The sequence below is a fragment of the Sorex araneus genome, chromosome 4 (assembly GCF_027595985.1).
Source record: "Sorex araneus isolate mSorAra2 chromosome 4, mSorAra2.pri, whole genome shotgun sequence".
Lineage (NCBI taxonomy): Eukaryota > Metazoa > Chordata > Mammalia > Eulipotyphla > Soricidae > Sorex > Sorex araneus.
In genome coordinates, this window is record NC_073305.1 from 15560756 (window position 1) to 15577504 (window position 16749).

The 16749-nt window shown below is 38.6% G+C and overlaps 1 protein-coding gene across 8 annotated transcripts in view; it reads right to left on the reverse strand.

Moving 5' to 3' along the window:
* Nucleotides 1–16749, reverse strand: part of ANKRD28 (ankyrin repeat domain 28) — a 168519-nt gene that overhangs the window by 64206 nt on the left and 87564 nt on the right. For 4 of the 8 annotated variants that reach the window (XM_055137223.1, XM_055137224.1, XM_004603812.3 and 1 more), the window contains one exon: nt 3731–3801. The exons of the other annotated variants lie outside the window; for them this stretch is intronic. In XM_055137223.1, coding sequence (XP_054993198.1) covers nt 3731–3801 — 71 coding nt within the window. The remainder of the gene's footprint in view (nt 1–3730; nt 3802–16749) is intronic. 8 annotated transcript variants of the gene reach the window in all.

Genomic DNA, 16749 nt, shown 5'->3' on the forward strand with positions numbered 1-16749 from the left:
CAGAATGTCAGAATATGTTCACTCAACTGGGTGGTTTCTGGAAAACTACTCACTTCACTTACAACCTACTCCTACCCTAGTTCCACCTATATTGTTATGAAAGACATGATTTTATCTTTTCTGTGGTCTCATAGCATTCATTCAGCTGTTTCTACAGTGCTTATCTTCTTTATCCACTCATTTGATGGTTGGCAACTGGATTGTTCCCATATTTTAACTATTGTAGTATTGCAATGAACATAGGTATGCATTTATCTTTCTAATTTTTTTTTTTTTTTTTTTTTTTTTTTACTTTTTGGGTCACACCTGGCGATGCACAGGGGTTACTCCTGGCTCTGCACTCAGGAATCACCCCTGGCGGTGCTCAGGGGACCATATGGGATGCTGGGATTCGAACCCGGGTCGGCCGCGTGCAAGGCAAACGCCCTACCCGCTGTGCTATCGCTCCAGCCCCTATCTTTCTAATTTTGTGTTCTTTTAGATACCTAGGAATGGAATTTCTAACTCATATACTAAATACCTATTTTTATTACTTTGAGACATTGTACTTCTCTTGAGAGAGAACCAACTTATAGTATATGAGGTTTCCTTTCTCCCCACACCCCTGACAATACTTCTGACTTTTTTATTAGGTGATTCTCACAACTTATATGTTACTGTTCATTTGATTTACATTTTCCTGATAATGTGATGAGTACTTTCCACCCATCTACTAATCATATATATGCCTTCTCGGATGAAGTGTCTTGAAGTTATTCCACCTACCCCCTTAATAGGGTTACTTGCTTTCTTGTCAAGTTTTGTGAGTTCTTTATGTAAATATTGTGTATTAGCGGTCAAATTCCTGCACGCATCATGGAATACAGTATCATAAAGTGCTTTGTTTTCTTCACTATATTTTGTGGTTTTGGATGAATGATTCAAGTCTAATCCATTTTGACTTAGCATTTGTGCATGGTTTGAGATAGTGAGTAAATGTCAATATTTTGCAATGACTATGCAGTTTGCCCACGCCATTTATTCAGAGACTTAATAACAAAATTAAATGATTGTATGTGTGAGGATTTTAAATTCTCAATTCCATCTCACTGATCTGCTTTATTTTTAGTCCAATATTACACTACTTTGATTATTACAGCTTTGTAGTATAGTATAAAAGTTTAGAAAGCACATTGTCTCCATTCTTCATTTTTGTCTTCGGGTTAAAAGGTTTTACTAATGAAACCTGCAATCTTCCTCTCAATTATTTGAAGAATTTGTGATTGTAATATACAAAATATTCTTTCTGAAGGCTTAATTTGGCAAAATTAAGGGCCACACCTGCTTAGGAGCTATTTCTGGTTCTGGCTGGAGTCACTTCTGGCTGTACTTAGGGGATTGTGGGGTCCTGGATATTGAACCTGGGCCTCCCACATGCAAAGCATTGTTCTGCCTACTGCACTTTCAGGCTGTTTTGACTGCTTTTATTTTTAATTTGTAGCACTGAAATTACAATAATGTCAATGATAGGATTTCATACATACATGTTCTTCCTCCATACCCTCTATACGGTGTGAACATTTTCCTCCACCACTGTCTCAGATTTACAAACTCATTTACAAAGCAGTAACCACACAATTAGTAATATTAGTATAGAATTTCAGAGCTCAAAGAATTTGGTTAATAACCAAGATTTCACAACAATCCCCAGATTTGTCTAAAATCACATAGTTATGAAAATATTAGTTATAGAATGAAGCTAATTTTTCCAAATCCAGATTCTATATTCACCAGCAACTGATCATGGAGATCTGAATGAAGAGGTAGAAAGTACCCACTGTTTCCCCCTCTCTCCCAATTAGCAGCCGCTAGTTAACAAACTGCCTAGGGTCTATAATTCTTCCCAGTCATTTTCCCCTTTGTTTCTCTTCACTCTCTAACTCCTGTCCTACGTTCATATCAGTTAATCTTCTTATTCTTTACTGACACCAAGAATAAAAAAATTAATTGAAGCAAAAGTCTAGCCCTAGTTTCTTCTGAAAAACATTCTTTGGAGGCACACAGTAAAGGTCCCATTACCTAGTAACAAGATGAAAGATGAAAAGAATAAAAACTTTAAACAAACTTTTTATTCTTCTTCCACTGTCAAGGGCCTAGGTACCAATGCTCAGCTTACTTTCCAGTCACAGGAACAACTTTAACCAAAGACACACTAGACCAACAATTTATAAAATGATATTAATAGCACAGCGGGCAGGGTGTTTGCCTTGCACGCAGCCAACACAGGTTCGATTCCTCCATCCCTCTCTGAGAGCCCGGCAAGCTACTGAAGAGTATCCCACCTGCACGGCAGAGCCTGGCAAGCTCTCCGTGGTGTATTCAATATGCCAAAACAGTAACAATAAGTCTCACAATGGAGATGTTACTGGTACCCGCTTGAGCAAATAGATGAACAACGGGATGACAGTGCTACGACAGTACAGTGCTAAGCATCAACTGTCATAGGATAGGTAAAAGGGATTACTTGAACACAATTATTTAAATAGTATACATTTTAGAAAGGCAGTGAAATGACAGGGAAAAAAGAGGATCCAGGTTTTTGTTTTATCCTTGTTCCTCAATGAAACGAACAATATAAAAATGGCCATTGACATTAAAAACAAACATAATTTTTGGGTTATATAAGTTGTTCTCCATCACCAGATGCATAACATATTTTAAAAGCCATGTACTTAAAACTGATAAAATGAGATCGAGTAATCTGGAGAGTGAGGAACTCCACACCTGGCAGTGCTCAGGGCATATTTCTGCTCTGAGCTCAGTGATCATGCTCAGGCGATGACCATGTGAGGTGCCAGGAACAGAACCCAGATTAGGCATATGCAAGGCATACACCCTACGCTCTGGTCCCCATTAAAAAACACTTTTTAAAACCCTAATATTTAGATGAACAATATTTTAATTAATCAATATACACTGTTGAGGTTATCTCTTTTTATTCTTCTTCCACTGTCAAGGGCCTAGGTACCAATCCCAGATACCTAGCAATGTGGGCTTGATGGTTCAGTGCTTGGCCAAGCAATGCTGAGGTCACTAGGGCCATACCCAGCAGTGCTGGGAGAGTGGAGAGGATGTAGTACCAAGGGTCAAACTGAACTACCTCCCTAGTCATAATGTTTTTCTTGATCACAATCAGCAGAACTGTGCACACGTCTATTAACCTACTATGAATGAGTACAGAAAAACTGCAAGTGAAATGTGAAAAATTACTTCTTTCATAGAAAGGATTTTTTACTCTCTGCTACTTCAGACTTCAAGATGCATTAGTCACAAAAGGAAAGACAAACCACTTTGTTTTTAACGTTTTAAAGTGAAATAACCAGACTAGGTATTATTAATTACATTTTCCACCTTTTTGAAAGCACAAAATTGAATATAAACTTATAAGGAGGACTGCTCAATATTTTGGGGTTTTTGTGGGGTAGGGTGAAAAGGTCCTCCCAAGCACTGCTCAGAAGGCCAAGGATAATGACTCCTGGCAAGCCACCGCCAGCCAGTCCAGGTTTCATCCTGAAGATGCAGAGCTCAGGGAGAATCCAGGGGAGGACCCAGTGATGCTAAGGGAACTGTGTGGTACCAGGGATCAAACCAGGGTTGGCCATATGCAAGGCAAGCACCTCATTAACCCCTGTACTACCTCTCCAGCCCCCTGATGTTTCTTGCACAGTATACATACTCAGAAATTTCATACCTCACTACAAGATGCAACTGCTCTGTGTAAAGGTGTCAACCATTTGTTGTCTTTGGCATTAACTCTAGCTCCTGCAACAAGAAGAAAAAATAATTGAAATATTTTGCATAAAATGTTTTAAATAAATCTTCTGAAATAATGGTTATATATATAGTCCAAATTGTGTAAATAACAATTTTAAAGTGGGACTTTATTTTTTAGTACTTTCTGCTAATCATTACTTTTAAGTTATAAAATGAGTAACTTTTAAAATTGATAACTATCCTGTAAGTTTCAGGTCTTTTCATTAATAATAGGAACATTATGTGTACATAAGTATTAGAAACGCCACCTTTATACAGAGCATACCCAAAGTAAAGTTCATCACTCCACTGTTATTATGTTAAATGCAAATACTTAGATGAATACAGCATTTAGATATACAGCATAGAGCATTCAAATCTCCATTGCATTTTTTCACTAATGATTTATTTTTATAAGGCAACATAATATAAAGAGCTCTCTAATAATGGTTAAAACATGTTAGCACTATAAAACTATTGCATAGATTGGACTCAACTGCTAAAGACTTAGTGAAGAAAATAAGAAAAAAGAAATGAAGCAACATAAATTTTCTAGGTTATACTTAAGTTTAATGAAGCAATAATTAAAATTAAAAATCAATCACTTTTTGTGAAAAAAATCATTAAATCATCAGACAATAATTATCCTTAATGAAATTTAGTAATTTAGTAAGACTGCAAGTGTAGTATATAACTGCCTACCTAAAATCCACTGATTTGGTATCCATCCTGGGTCTAAACCTGGGCTTAGACCCAGGTTTAAATATGCAAACTAAATATGCAAAACATGTACTCAACCTGTTTAGCTAACTTTCTAACCCCCCTAATTAGTGATTTATCCTTCCAAACATGGGCTTCATCTATAAAACAGAGCTAATACTTTGTAAGATTAATAAATAATAAATTACCTGGTATTCAGAGCACATATATGCTAAAGGTAAATTTGAAAGTCTTGAGCATGTGAAAAAATGAGGTAGTTTTAGATAGTACAAGCATGTGAAATATTTACAGGTTAGAAGGTAAGAAGAGTTCTAGAGATAGTGAAGGGGTAACAGTGTCCTTCATTCTCCCATTTATCTGCTTGGAACTTCAATGGTTCTCTATCATCTCTATGTCCCTTTTTACAACTTCAAATTTATGTATACAAAAAAGGGCAAGTTCTTACATTAAGGGTAGCACTACACTTCAAAGAGACAAGTATCAGGGCTGGAGCAACAGCACAGCGGGTAGGGCATTTGCCTTGCACTCGGTGACCCAGGTTTGATTCCCAGCATCCCATATGGTCCCCTGAGCACCGCCAGCGGTGATTCCTGAGTGCAGTCAGGAGTAACCCCTGTGCATCGCCAGGTGTGAACCCAAAAAAAGACAAAAGAAAAGAAACAAAACCAAAAAAACCCAAAGAGACAAGTGTCCAGGATAAACAAAGCAAAGAATGAGGAATAAAAATGGGGCTTCAGGGGCTAGAGCGACAGCACAGCGAGTAGGGTGTTTGCCTTGCACGCGGCTGACCCGGGTTCGATTCCCAGCCTCCCATATGGTCTCCTGAGCACTGTCAGGAGTGCAAAGCCAGGAGTAACCCCTGTGCCTTGCCAGGTGTGACCCCAAAAAAGCAAAAAATATATAAATAAATAAAAATAAATAAAGTCGCCACTCAATAAGGTCGCTTTAAAAAAAAAATGGGGCTTCAGCAAATGGGAAGTAAACTAAATCTAATTCAAACAGTAAGAAACTAAAATGTAGCTGTTACCAAAAAAGAGGACTTCCATGTGCTGAAAAACTTTGAGAACAGGTGAGAAAAGCAGTGACAAATATAAACAAAATTTATCCTCTATTGTTTTTGTTTTTTTGGTTCATACCTGGCACTGTTCAGGCCATACTCCTGGCTCTGAGTTCAAGGATCACTCCTGGTGGTGCTCAGGGGACCAGAATAGTAGCTAGGGATCAGTTGTATTTAAGGCAACCACCTTACCAGCTGTACTATCTTACCAGCTTTGAATATTTCTTATCTTATGTAGAAATGGAAAAAGGTAAAAATCTGTAATTATAGTTGCTTTATATGCATAAGGAAATGCTGGAGGTGTATTTAGCATTAATGACAGTAGTTCAAGCATTCCATTGAGAACTGGGTGACAGGAGACAGGCAAAGTATTAGAATAGGATTCTAGAATAGGGTATTAGAATACAAATAGTAACTGGTATAAGAATGGGATAAAGAAACCTGTATTATCGGTTTCTTCAAACTGAAAAATATGTATTAGGACAAAACAGAAAGACTTCCTAAAAAAAAAAAAAGAACTGTTTAAGAGGGAATAGTTAAAATAAAAATATTTAAAAATTTGGCCTCTTTGGAGGGGGTGGAGAGAATGAAAAAAAACCTGTAGGGGTATCTGTGCTGCATTCAGCTGACCCAGGTTCAATCTCTGGCATCCTATACAGTCTCCCAGCTTGCCAGGAGTGATCCCTGAGTGCAGAGCTAGGAGTAAACCCTGAGCACCAAAAGGTGTGGCTCCAAAAAAAAAAAAAAAAAAAAAACCAACAAAAAACTTGCCCTCAGAGGCAACTGGTTCACAGAATTAAGCTTACCACGGGGACATGATCACACACAGAGTGGTGGAGTGTGTTGCATTGAAACACTTTCATAAAACCCTATCATTAACAGTATTGTAAATAACACTGCCTAAAATTTAAAAATAATTTGGCTTCAAGTGTAAGAAAAAAATAGAAAGCACTAAAGAGGCTAAGGACAGTTTTGTCGTTTTGGGACATGGATATCTGACAAACAATTTAAGGAAAAAGATCTAATTTTCATGGTTAATTTGGGAGCACAAATTAAAAATCCTGCTGACTTCAAGCTTCCACCAAATGTTACAATAATTTGTTGTGTACTTCGCAAAACAAAATCGAACTTATTAAAAAACATGAGTATCTGGAACAAATAACTGTCTGTAGACTAATGATAACATTACACTGCTACCTGTTACTAAGATAATTTGATAAAATTTGTTTTGACTTTTTAAAAAGATGCTTATTTGTGGGAAGGTCAGCACAATGATATCTTAAGACATGTGATTATAATCATTCTTATAAGATCTACCTTTTGTCAAATGATGTGTTCTTCCTAACAGCACAAATCAAATGTTTTAATACCTTGGAACCAAGTCCCTAATGTGTAACTGTGGGGCTGTTTCTGTTAGCTTAACGAAGGTAGAATGGAAGCTGGGGTGCCGAGTAATTTTTTTTCCCCCTGGAAAGAGGCAGTGGGACAAACAAGTTGGGGAACCTCGCTCCAAGCAAAGACTATTCTGTGTTTTTAAATGGATATGTCCCCATCATCATTAGTCCTTGTGCTGGTTTTCAGCTGTTGGATTGTTAACTTCATTCTAGAAATGTCATTCATTACTGAGATGCTGTGTATGTGTGTGTGTGTGTGTGTGTGTGTGTGCATGTGTGTATGTGTGTGTTGCTAATTCTGGAGCTCTCTGTATAATACAGGAGTCCAGTTACCTTCAAATGTTGACTTCAGATGAGCCTGGGGGTGTGAACATCTGAATCTGACATGTGCTGCAATGTTTTTGTTCTTGCACCATTTTCTATTTTGTAACCAACTTCTAGTGCATAATATGTAAAGCACAAACTAATTTATCAATGTGGAAGGGGAGAGATTTTTCTGTTGATGCTCTTGAACGCAACTATTATTTTAAAAGTTAGGCACTGTGATTTACAATATTGTTAATGACAGAGCTTCATGACAATGTTTCAATGCAGCACATTCCAGAATGCCATTCCCCCCACGTCCATGGTAAGCTCAGTTCTGTGAACCAGTTGCCTCTGAGAGCTATATCACCCGCCCCTTCTTCCCAGTGTCCCCCAGAGGTGATGGCTGGGCAACACTTAAAGTAACAAATTGCATAATTATTTTCTTTACTCAATCCCCATTCTGCTACTTATGCATACCATTTAGGCTTTCTCAGAGACCAGAACTTACAGTGTCAAATCAAATACCTGAATCTAGTCTTGCCCTCCCGAGGTAGAAACATGGTTATATATTTCTAACACATTAAAAAGAAAAGGAAAATAAATAAGCAAAAATCATCTGCAGGATTACCTAAATAGTTTCCAGCTATATGATACCACAATTTCAATTTTAAAATTCAGATTAGTTTCCTTTCATCCAATCTTTTAATAACTTAACCATGTGTTAGAAGAGAAAGTCCTCTGTAATGTTAAGTTTTCTGTTTGTGTTGCTGGGGATTAGCCTGAGAAGTTCAAACTACTAAGCTATAATACTTCAACCCTTAAATGATGTTTTGTTTTCCTGACTGTGGGGGTATCAAATCTAGCAGGCAGGTGCTCTACCACTTTATACTATGTTCCTGCCCCCTGAAATGACAGCTGTTTAAAGAAAAATAAAATTAAGTTAAGATTTCAAAATAATATAAGCTTAGCTGCTTAATTTACCTAATGATAAACCAGAAAGTACTACTTTTTTAAATCTGATTTTCTTACACTGGCATAGTCCGGGATCCAGGTGATAATACCATTCAAGTGAGGGCTGAACTAGTGAGAAGACAGGGTGTCACTAGCTCTGTGATCTAACAATGGCTATGCCATCATTACTCTGGATAACCTGGTGCTCCTGGTGGGAGTCTTCCAGAACCTAGACCTTCATTTTATCAAGCATGTGCATAAGAATGGTGGAGACAATGGTGCATAAGCCATAATCCACAAGATAAGGGATCTCCAATTCTATAGTTAAATAATTCAGGAGCATCCCACTCAACTCTAGATTTCATTCTGCAAGATAAGCAATTCACCAGCTTTCTCCACATTAATCAGCCACCAAGTCAAATCTCTGATCTTTTAAAATTGCAGTTACCAGTAATCAAGGATTGTGCTCACTGAACTCTAAGACCCTTTTCCATACATAATATTCTAACATCTTTCAAGATAGAATAAATGAAATGATTTCACACTTCATAAATATCCTACTTTCACATTAAATAATGAGGTAGTATCTTAATCTGTGCCAGGGGGCTTTTAAATATAGCCACAAGCAGGCAGCTATTTTATTTATTATGTATAGGGACCACACCCAGCAGTACTTGGGGGCCATTCCTGGCGCAGTAAAGTATGCAGTGCTGGGAATCAAACCCGAGCTCAGCATGCAAAGAATGCACTCCAGTTCACTGAGTTTTCTCTTTGCCAGCTATTTTATAAATAAAATTTTACCACAACACAGTTGTACTTATTCATTCAAGTGCTAAATATATAGTTTTCACATTATAAAAGTAGAATTGAGTAACTTAGCATCTATATAGCACTTTTAAAAAGTCAACTTCTGATCTAGGCTAACCATATATACGATAGCAGACAATATTAAAATTATTTCTATTTTCCTACATATCTGCAGTAATTACTAATAATTTCACTAATTTTTTAAAACCTTTACTTGTAGAGAATAGTTCTCTTTTCTATTCTAAGTCAAAGAAAGAAAAGGCCTGTATTCAGTGAGCTGGCCAGGAGCAAACGCTTTCATCATTCTTCCCAAACTGGAAATAATGCTTTCCTTTGGCTGCCTACCAAAAACAGTGGCAAAAACTTTAGAGTCTCAGGTTGGGAGCAAAATGCAGAAACATTTCAACTTTCTTCCTGTAACAAAGGGGAAAGAAAACAACAACGCTACATTCTCTTTTTTAAGAAGGGGGTAGGCATGGCTAGTAGGTATGATATACATATATAACAGAAGTGTGAAGCCAAGCCCTTTAATTGACACAATATTATAAACCATTGAATGATAAGCCAATAGCTTTTAAAATGGGGAAAAAATCCGTATAAGGGGGTTATTACAAATGCAGTTCAGAGCCTTGACCTGTGTCCCCTTATCTACCCCCATGCTGAAGCCCTAAGCCCAACACCTCAGAATGTGCCCTTATTTGGCCACATTTTACAGATGCAATTATGTTAAAATAAGGTCATGGGATAGGAGTGCCTTGTCCTACACAGCCGGTATCCTTATAAGAAGAAATCTGTTGAACAGATATAAACAGAGAAAGACACAGGATAGGTAGCTATCTACAAACTGGGGATAGAGTTGGAACATATCATTTCCTCACAATCTTCAGAAGGAACTTACCCTGCCAAGTTCCTTAACTTTGGATTTCTAGCTTCTGGAATGGTAAGGAAATAAGTGAGCTGCTTAAGTCACTTAACTTGTGGTATTTTGTATTGGCAATTCTAGCTGACTAACATACCAGTGTTTAGACTTTAAAGAATCACAAATCATAGATATAATTCAAACAGAAATATAGTTTATAACGCATCTTACTAAGGACTGTACTTTCTATAAAAGGCTAATCAAATAAAATTTTGACAAGAGCCTTACAAATGACAGTCATCTCATTTTAGAAATAATCAAGTACTGCCAAATCTATGGATTTAAATAAAGCATAAAATTAATGCCTCCCATAAAGAATGCACTGTGCACTGTCGTCCTGTCGTTCATCCATTTGCTCGAGCGGGCAACAGTAACGTCTCCAATGTAAGACTTATTGTTACTGTTTTTAGCATATTGAATACGCCACGGGGAGCTTGCCAGGCTCTGCCATGTGGGCGGGATACTCTCAATAGCTTGCCAGGATCTCCGAGTGGGATGGAGGAATTGAACCAGGGTCAGCGGCGTACAAGGCAAATGCCCTACCCCACTGAATAAGCATTCAGTTCTTTTTATTATTTCACCCTAGTTGCTAATAAGTGTAACATAATTCCATTAGACTCTAGTGTTATCAGACTATACAGAAGGATTAATTTCTTCAATCACCTATAATGTGTCAAGAATTATAGCTATCATTCACAAATCCTGGCATTGTACCATACGCAAATATTTTACTTCCAATGAATTTAGTTCCAGACTACAGGTTAAGGATTACGTTTTAACTTGGGAAAAAAAAAATCCTAACTAGTGATCTGGTGAATGTCTCTTTGCTTTTTAGGAAAAGAGAAGACAAATTTGAGAATTAGCTGTTCACAATTTCACACAAATTAAGTTCTGAAGACAGACCTAATAAAAAGTTCTTAGAAGAGGTAAGGCTTATAAATACAAAGAGAACAGACAGCAGAATTCAGGAAAGCAAAAAGGAAAATAGAACATAAAAAAAAATACCATTTTCAATACAAGGAGGAAACCGTTAAAACCACAAACAAAAGTATAAAGAATTTCTACCAAATACAGCAAAATACGTACTAAAATGAGGAAGAACACTAAGTGAAACTTCTTCAGCTCTTAGGAAGACTGTGGTAATCTTTTTTTTTTTTTTTGCTTTTTGGGTCACACCCAGTGATGCACAGGGGTTACTCCTGGCTTTTCACTCAGGAATTACTCCTGGCGGTGCTTGGGGGACCATATGGGATGCTGGGGATTGAACCCGGGTTGGCCGCGTGCAAGGCAAACGCCCTACCCACTGTGCTATCGCTCCGGCCCCGACTGTGGCAATCTTTTGAAAGAATTTTTTAGATACACTCCATCTGTCCCTACCTTCCCCTCCTGTCCATGAAGCAAGGAAGTTTTAGTTGAAACTTACTTAGAAAGATGTGAGGGGAGAGAAAGGGGCAAGTGTGGTCAGGAGAGAATACAGGCTGTCCTTTCTCCATGCCCTAGAATCCCTGCGATCATTAGGGTCTAGAGCTGGACGGTAATCCATGAGCAACTCTTTATGAAACTCTTAACTTCATGACTCAGAGGAACATAGGGAACCTATGTAGGAATCTTTACTACAATCAATCAATCATGAGGCTTTTTCCACTCTGGAGAAGTCTGTGCTGTTCTGTTGAACTGTATCTCTCTTTCTTGCCCCTCATATTTTAGTAAATAAAGTTCTTTAAGTAAAAGTACCTTGCTTCACTTAAAAAAAAAAAAAAAGCAAAGAGTCATTTACCAGATCAGTAGTTAAGAACCTACTCTAAGAAGTTTTTGGGTTATTTCAGCTACCTGTAGCAAACACATCAAGGAAGCTACTCTGCTACACAGATGGAAAACACATCTGGTAGGAGCTACTAAAGAAACAAATGATGCTCACTCTCTGCTCTCCCTACTCCTTTCTTTAGCAAACAGCTGTTCTGAAGTAAGGCATAACACTCCAAAGATACATTAGAATCATAAAAAATCTAACAAAGAACTACAGTAAAAATATGAGAGCAGAGCATAATAAAGAAAATGAAATAGTTATATCTGAAAGAAATTATTCTCGGAAAAGAGAAGACAAATTTGAGAATTAGCTGTTCACAATTTCACACAAATTAAGTTCTGAAGATAGACCTAATGAAAAGTTCTTAGAAGAGATAAGGCTTGTAAATTAAAAGAGAAGAGACAGCAGAATTCAAGAAAGCAAAAAAGGAAAATAAAACATTTCAAACACAAGCCTAGGAACAAACAAAAATGCAGAACAAACGTGATGTGAAACAGTTAAAAATCCAAAAATTTTTAACTTTGGATAAATTCTAACACTGGTTAGGATTTAAAGAGTCACTCTAAAACAGACCATATCATTCCTCAAAAAACTCTTAACTGGTTTTTCTAATTCACTTCAAATTGAGCCTTGTTCTTGGCCAAGTCCTCAAGTGATTTGAATCCAGGCCACCTCTTTGCTTCATCTCTTAACGCTAATTTCAGTTATCTCTAATCTGCTACCACCTCCAGATGCTTGTTATACCTCTATCTGCACCCTATGTAAGGCCTGCTTCCCTATTTCCTTCAGTTATCTGCTCAACTGCCATTTTCTCTAAATCCTTTCCTGATAACGTAATATGAAATAGCAACTGAAACCTACAACATATCCTTCCTTTAACTTTACAACAGTAATTATTACAACACAAAATATATTTACCCATTAAGAGATATATTAATATGTTAATGTGTGCACATTTATTTATATAAATTTATATGTATTTTTCAAAATAGGAAACTCCATACCCAGAGAGACACCATGTATGACACTGTGGTAAGGCAGTTGCCTTGCATACAGCAGACCTGGGTTCAATCCCTGGCAATACATATGATGCACCACTGTCAGAAGTAATCCCTAAACAAAGAGCCAGGAATGAGCCCTGAATACAACTGGATATAAACCAAATACCAAAAACAAAAAAACACCCTAAACTCTGTAAGAGCTAGAAATTCCTTTATTTACATTAGCAGCACTGTAAGTCCCATTGTTCATCAATTTCCTTGAGCGGGCACCAGTAACGTCTCCATTGTGAGACTTGTTTTTACTGTTTTTGGCATATCAAATACGCCATGGACAGCTTGCCAGGCTCTGCTGTGCAGATGGGATACTCTCGGTAGCTTGCCGGGCTCTCTGAGAGGGACGGAGGAATTGAACCTGGGTCGGCCAAGTGCAAGGCAAATGCCCTTCCCAATGTGCTATCGCTCCAGACCCTTATTTACATTAGTACTGTAGCACTGTCACCCCGTTGTTCATTGATATACTCAAACGGGCACCAGTCACGTCTCCATTGTGAGACTTGTTACTGTTTTTGGCATATGGAATGTGCCACGGGTAGCTTGCCAGGCTCTGTCGTGTGGGCTTATTTACATTATCTAGTATAAAACCAGAGTCTGATATATTTGTTCAATGAAGTTTTTGTTTGCTCAATGGGTAAAAGAAAATAACCTAAAACTTAAATTAAAAAAAATCATAATCAGAGAAAAGGTGATTAAAAACAGATGAAAGAGATTCAACTGAAAATAGAACTCTTATGAGCACCAAATCAAGAGTAGCCCCTGAACATCATTAGATGTGGCCCCCAAAACCAAAACAAAAGATATTACTAGTAGAAAATACACAGAAATAAAACAAAAACTTAATGGCACCCAAAAGTAAAATAAATATCTAAATTTCAGAAGGAAAAGTGAGTATTTACATTCTGTCCCAGAAAAAAATATTCAAAATATCTAGCTGCAAGAAGTTATTACTGAAATTCTGGAATAAAAAACTGAATCCTTAATTAAGTCAGAGTAATCATTCTATGGGTGCCCGCAGAAGGCCTAGGTTTGATCCCAGCAATCATGATCCCTCAAGCTCCACCCTCTTCCGAAGCACAGAGCCTGGAGTAGCCCCAAGCTGTGCCAGACTTGGCGTGGCCCCAAAACAATCAAATCCTTTAGGCACCTAGGTGAATAGTGACTATGATATAAGGGTGAAGGATGGTACAGGGGGTAGAAATGGAAATTAGAGAAAAACTTAATCCAGGATTTTCAATGCAAGAAGACATTGGAGTAACACCTACAAAGGAAAAAGTAGGGATCAAAATCTTAGGGGGCTGGATCAACAGCACAGCAGATTGTGAGTTTGCCTTGCATGTGGCTGACCTGGATTCCATCACCAGCACCCCATATGGTGCCCTCTGCACTCTGAGTGTAGAACCACGAATAACCCCTGAAGATCTCGAAGGAGCACACATATTATATACTGGCCTGACAGGTTTGATCCCCAAGAGAGAACAGTTTCCTGAGGGCCACTGGAAATGATCTCCAAAGCAAACTCACTCCCTCACTTCACTCCCTCACTTCACTCACTCACTCACTCACTCACTCACTCACTCACTCACTCACTCACTCACTCAATCTAACCTTCAGTTAAATAAAAATAAAAGCCGGCCAGGCATTCTTTTGACGTCCTGTGGAATCCAGTCGGTAACAGCTCTAGTCTAGCGGTCGTCTTTGCATTACGTGTCTGGCCCATCTGATTTTTGACGCCTTGGCAAACAAGTCAGCATCCCTGATTCTCCATTGTAGACAAAGGTCAGAACTCCGGATTCCTTCTCTCACTTGAGTGAAACGTGATATTTCAAACATAGCTCTTTCGATTCCTCTCTGGGATACCCAAATAGCATTTTTATCCTATTTTCATAGGGCCCAGGTCTCTGAGGCATATGTTAGTGCAGGAAGAATGGTGGAGTCGAAAAGATGTTTCCAGAGCTGGAGGTTCTTCGTCCTCTTAACAACTTCTTCGATGCTCTTGAAGGCGTTCCATGTCGCTCTCTTCCTCCTACGCAACTCAGGTGGCAGGTCGTTCATCATGTTAAGTTCTCGACCTAGGTACACATAACTGTTGCATTCGGAGATATTTGTTCCGTTGAGAGCAAATGGAACATCAGGAACTAGTTCGTTTCTCATGAACATTGTCTTTGTGAGATTCAGCTGCAGTCTACACTCATGGTTGAAGTCAGCCAGCATTCATGCCACTTGGCTGATGTTCGGTGTTATTAGAATGATGTCATCAGTGAACCAAAGGTGGTGTAGTTGCTGTCTATCTTCACTCCCAATCCATTCCATTCCAGTTGCCGCATGATGTCCTCGAGGGTGACACTGAAGGGTTTCGGTGAAATGGTACCACCCCGCCAAACCCCTCTCTTTATGTCAATGGTCACTTCTTTGTAGAATGGTGAGATCCTGGTGGTGACTACATAATATAGCTCACAGAGGATCCTGATGTACTGAGTTTTAAAGCTGTTTGGCTAGGGCTTTGATGACCGCTTCAGTCTCAAAGGAATCAAATTCCTTCTTTAAATCGATGAATGTTAGACCTCAGAGCTATATCTTGAATTCTCGCAAAACCTCAATGAGCTTGGTGACCGTGTGGATATGGTCGATTGTGCTGAATCCTTTTCAGAACCCGGCTTGTTCTCATCGTTGTCCTTTGTCTAGTGTTCTGTCAATCCTATTCAGGATGACTCGAGTGAATAACTTGTAGACAACGGACAACTGGAAGATCGGGCGATAGCTGCCAATGTTGTGGGATCTTCCTTCTTGTGCAACAGAACAGTCCTGCTGGTTTTCCATCGGGACGGAATGTTGCATTCAGACAGGTAGAATATGAAGAGCCGAGCCAATGTATTGACGAAAAATGGCAGCAGATTCTTCAGGTGTTTGGATCTGACCTTGTCTGGATTGGGTGCTGTACACTTCTTTACTGACTGAATGGCGTGTCAGATTTTGGAAGGGAGAACGCTGGGAACGACATATCCATCTTGTGGAATTTGGTATGCTGGCAGGGTGGACATGGCTATCGAAGAGATCCGAGTAGAAGTCGTGGGTAACCTTTTCCACTGCCCTTCTGGAAGATGTAATAAATCAATCAGGATGTCGGAGGACAGTCATCTTGGTCTTATAGTTGGTGAAGGACAAATGGGCTTTTGTGACTACTTTTCCTGGCTTCTGCCGCATCAGCCAACACTGTTGCTCTTCTCTCTTTGAGGTTTTCCTTTATTGCTTCTCTGCACAGCTTTGAGAGCTCAGGTGTTAGCTTGTGATTGCCTGAGGCTCGTACCAAACCATGTTGGTGAATGAGCTCGAGAATTTCTGAAGACAGGCTTCTTTTTGTGGCTTTCTCTCTCTGTGTTCCTTGCACAATCATGGAGGTGCTGAACCAGTAGATTGTATGTATATTTTGCAAAATGATCATTAGTATAAATTTCATTAACATCTCTATCACTTCATATAGTGGCGATTCATTTTTTTAAAATAACGATTGCTTCAAGCCATTAAGTTGAGGGCTGTTTGTTTCACAACAGATTAATGTAAACAAAAGTGAGAAGCACCTCCAGCTTTTAGTCCACACCTCTGGGTGTCCAGCTAAGCTTCCTTTCATTCCCTGTAGTCCCAACTGCATGTCACTCATCTATACTAAGGGGCAAGTGACTTGGATCAGGAGTCTCATACTTATCCTTGGTGTTAGCCCCTTGGCTTGTGTACTACCTACTCTTAGAGAAGATAAACTTTTAATCATTCATTCAATCATAAGTCGAATTTTCCCTTTTCTTAATTTACTCTGGTTGACGATTCATTTCTTGAAGAACTCTCAGAGCAATTTTCAAATACTGTGTTGGTCACCATGCTGTGCACTGCATTCCTTGAACCTGGTCCAGAACTTTGTAGCTGAGGTAGCTGAGTTCATTTTCATT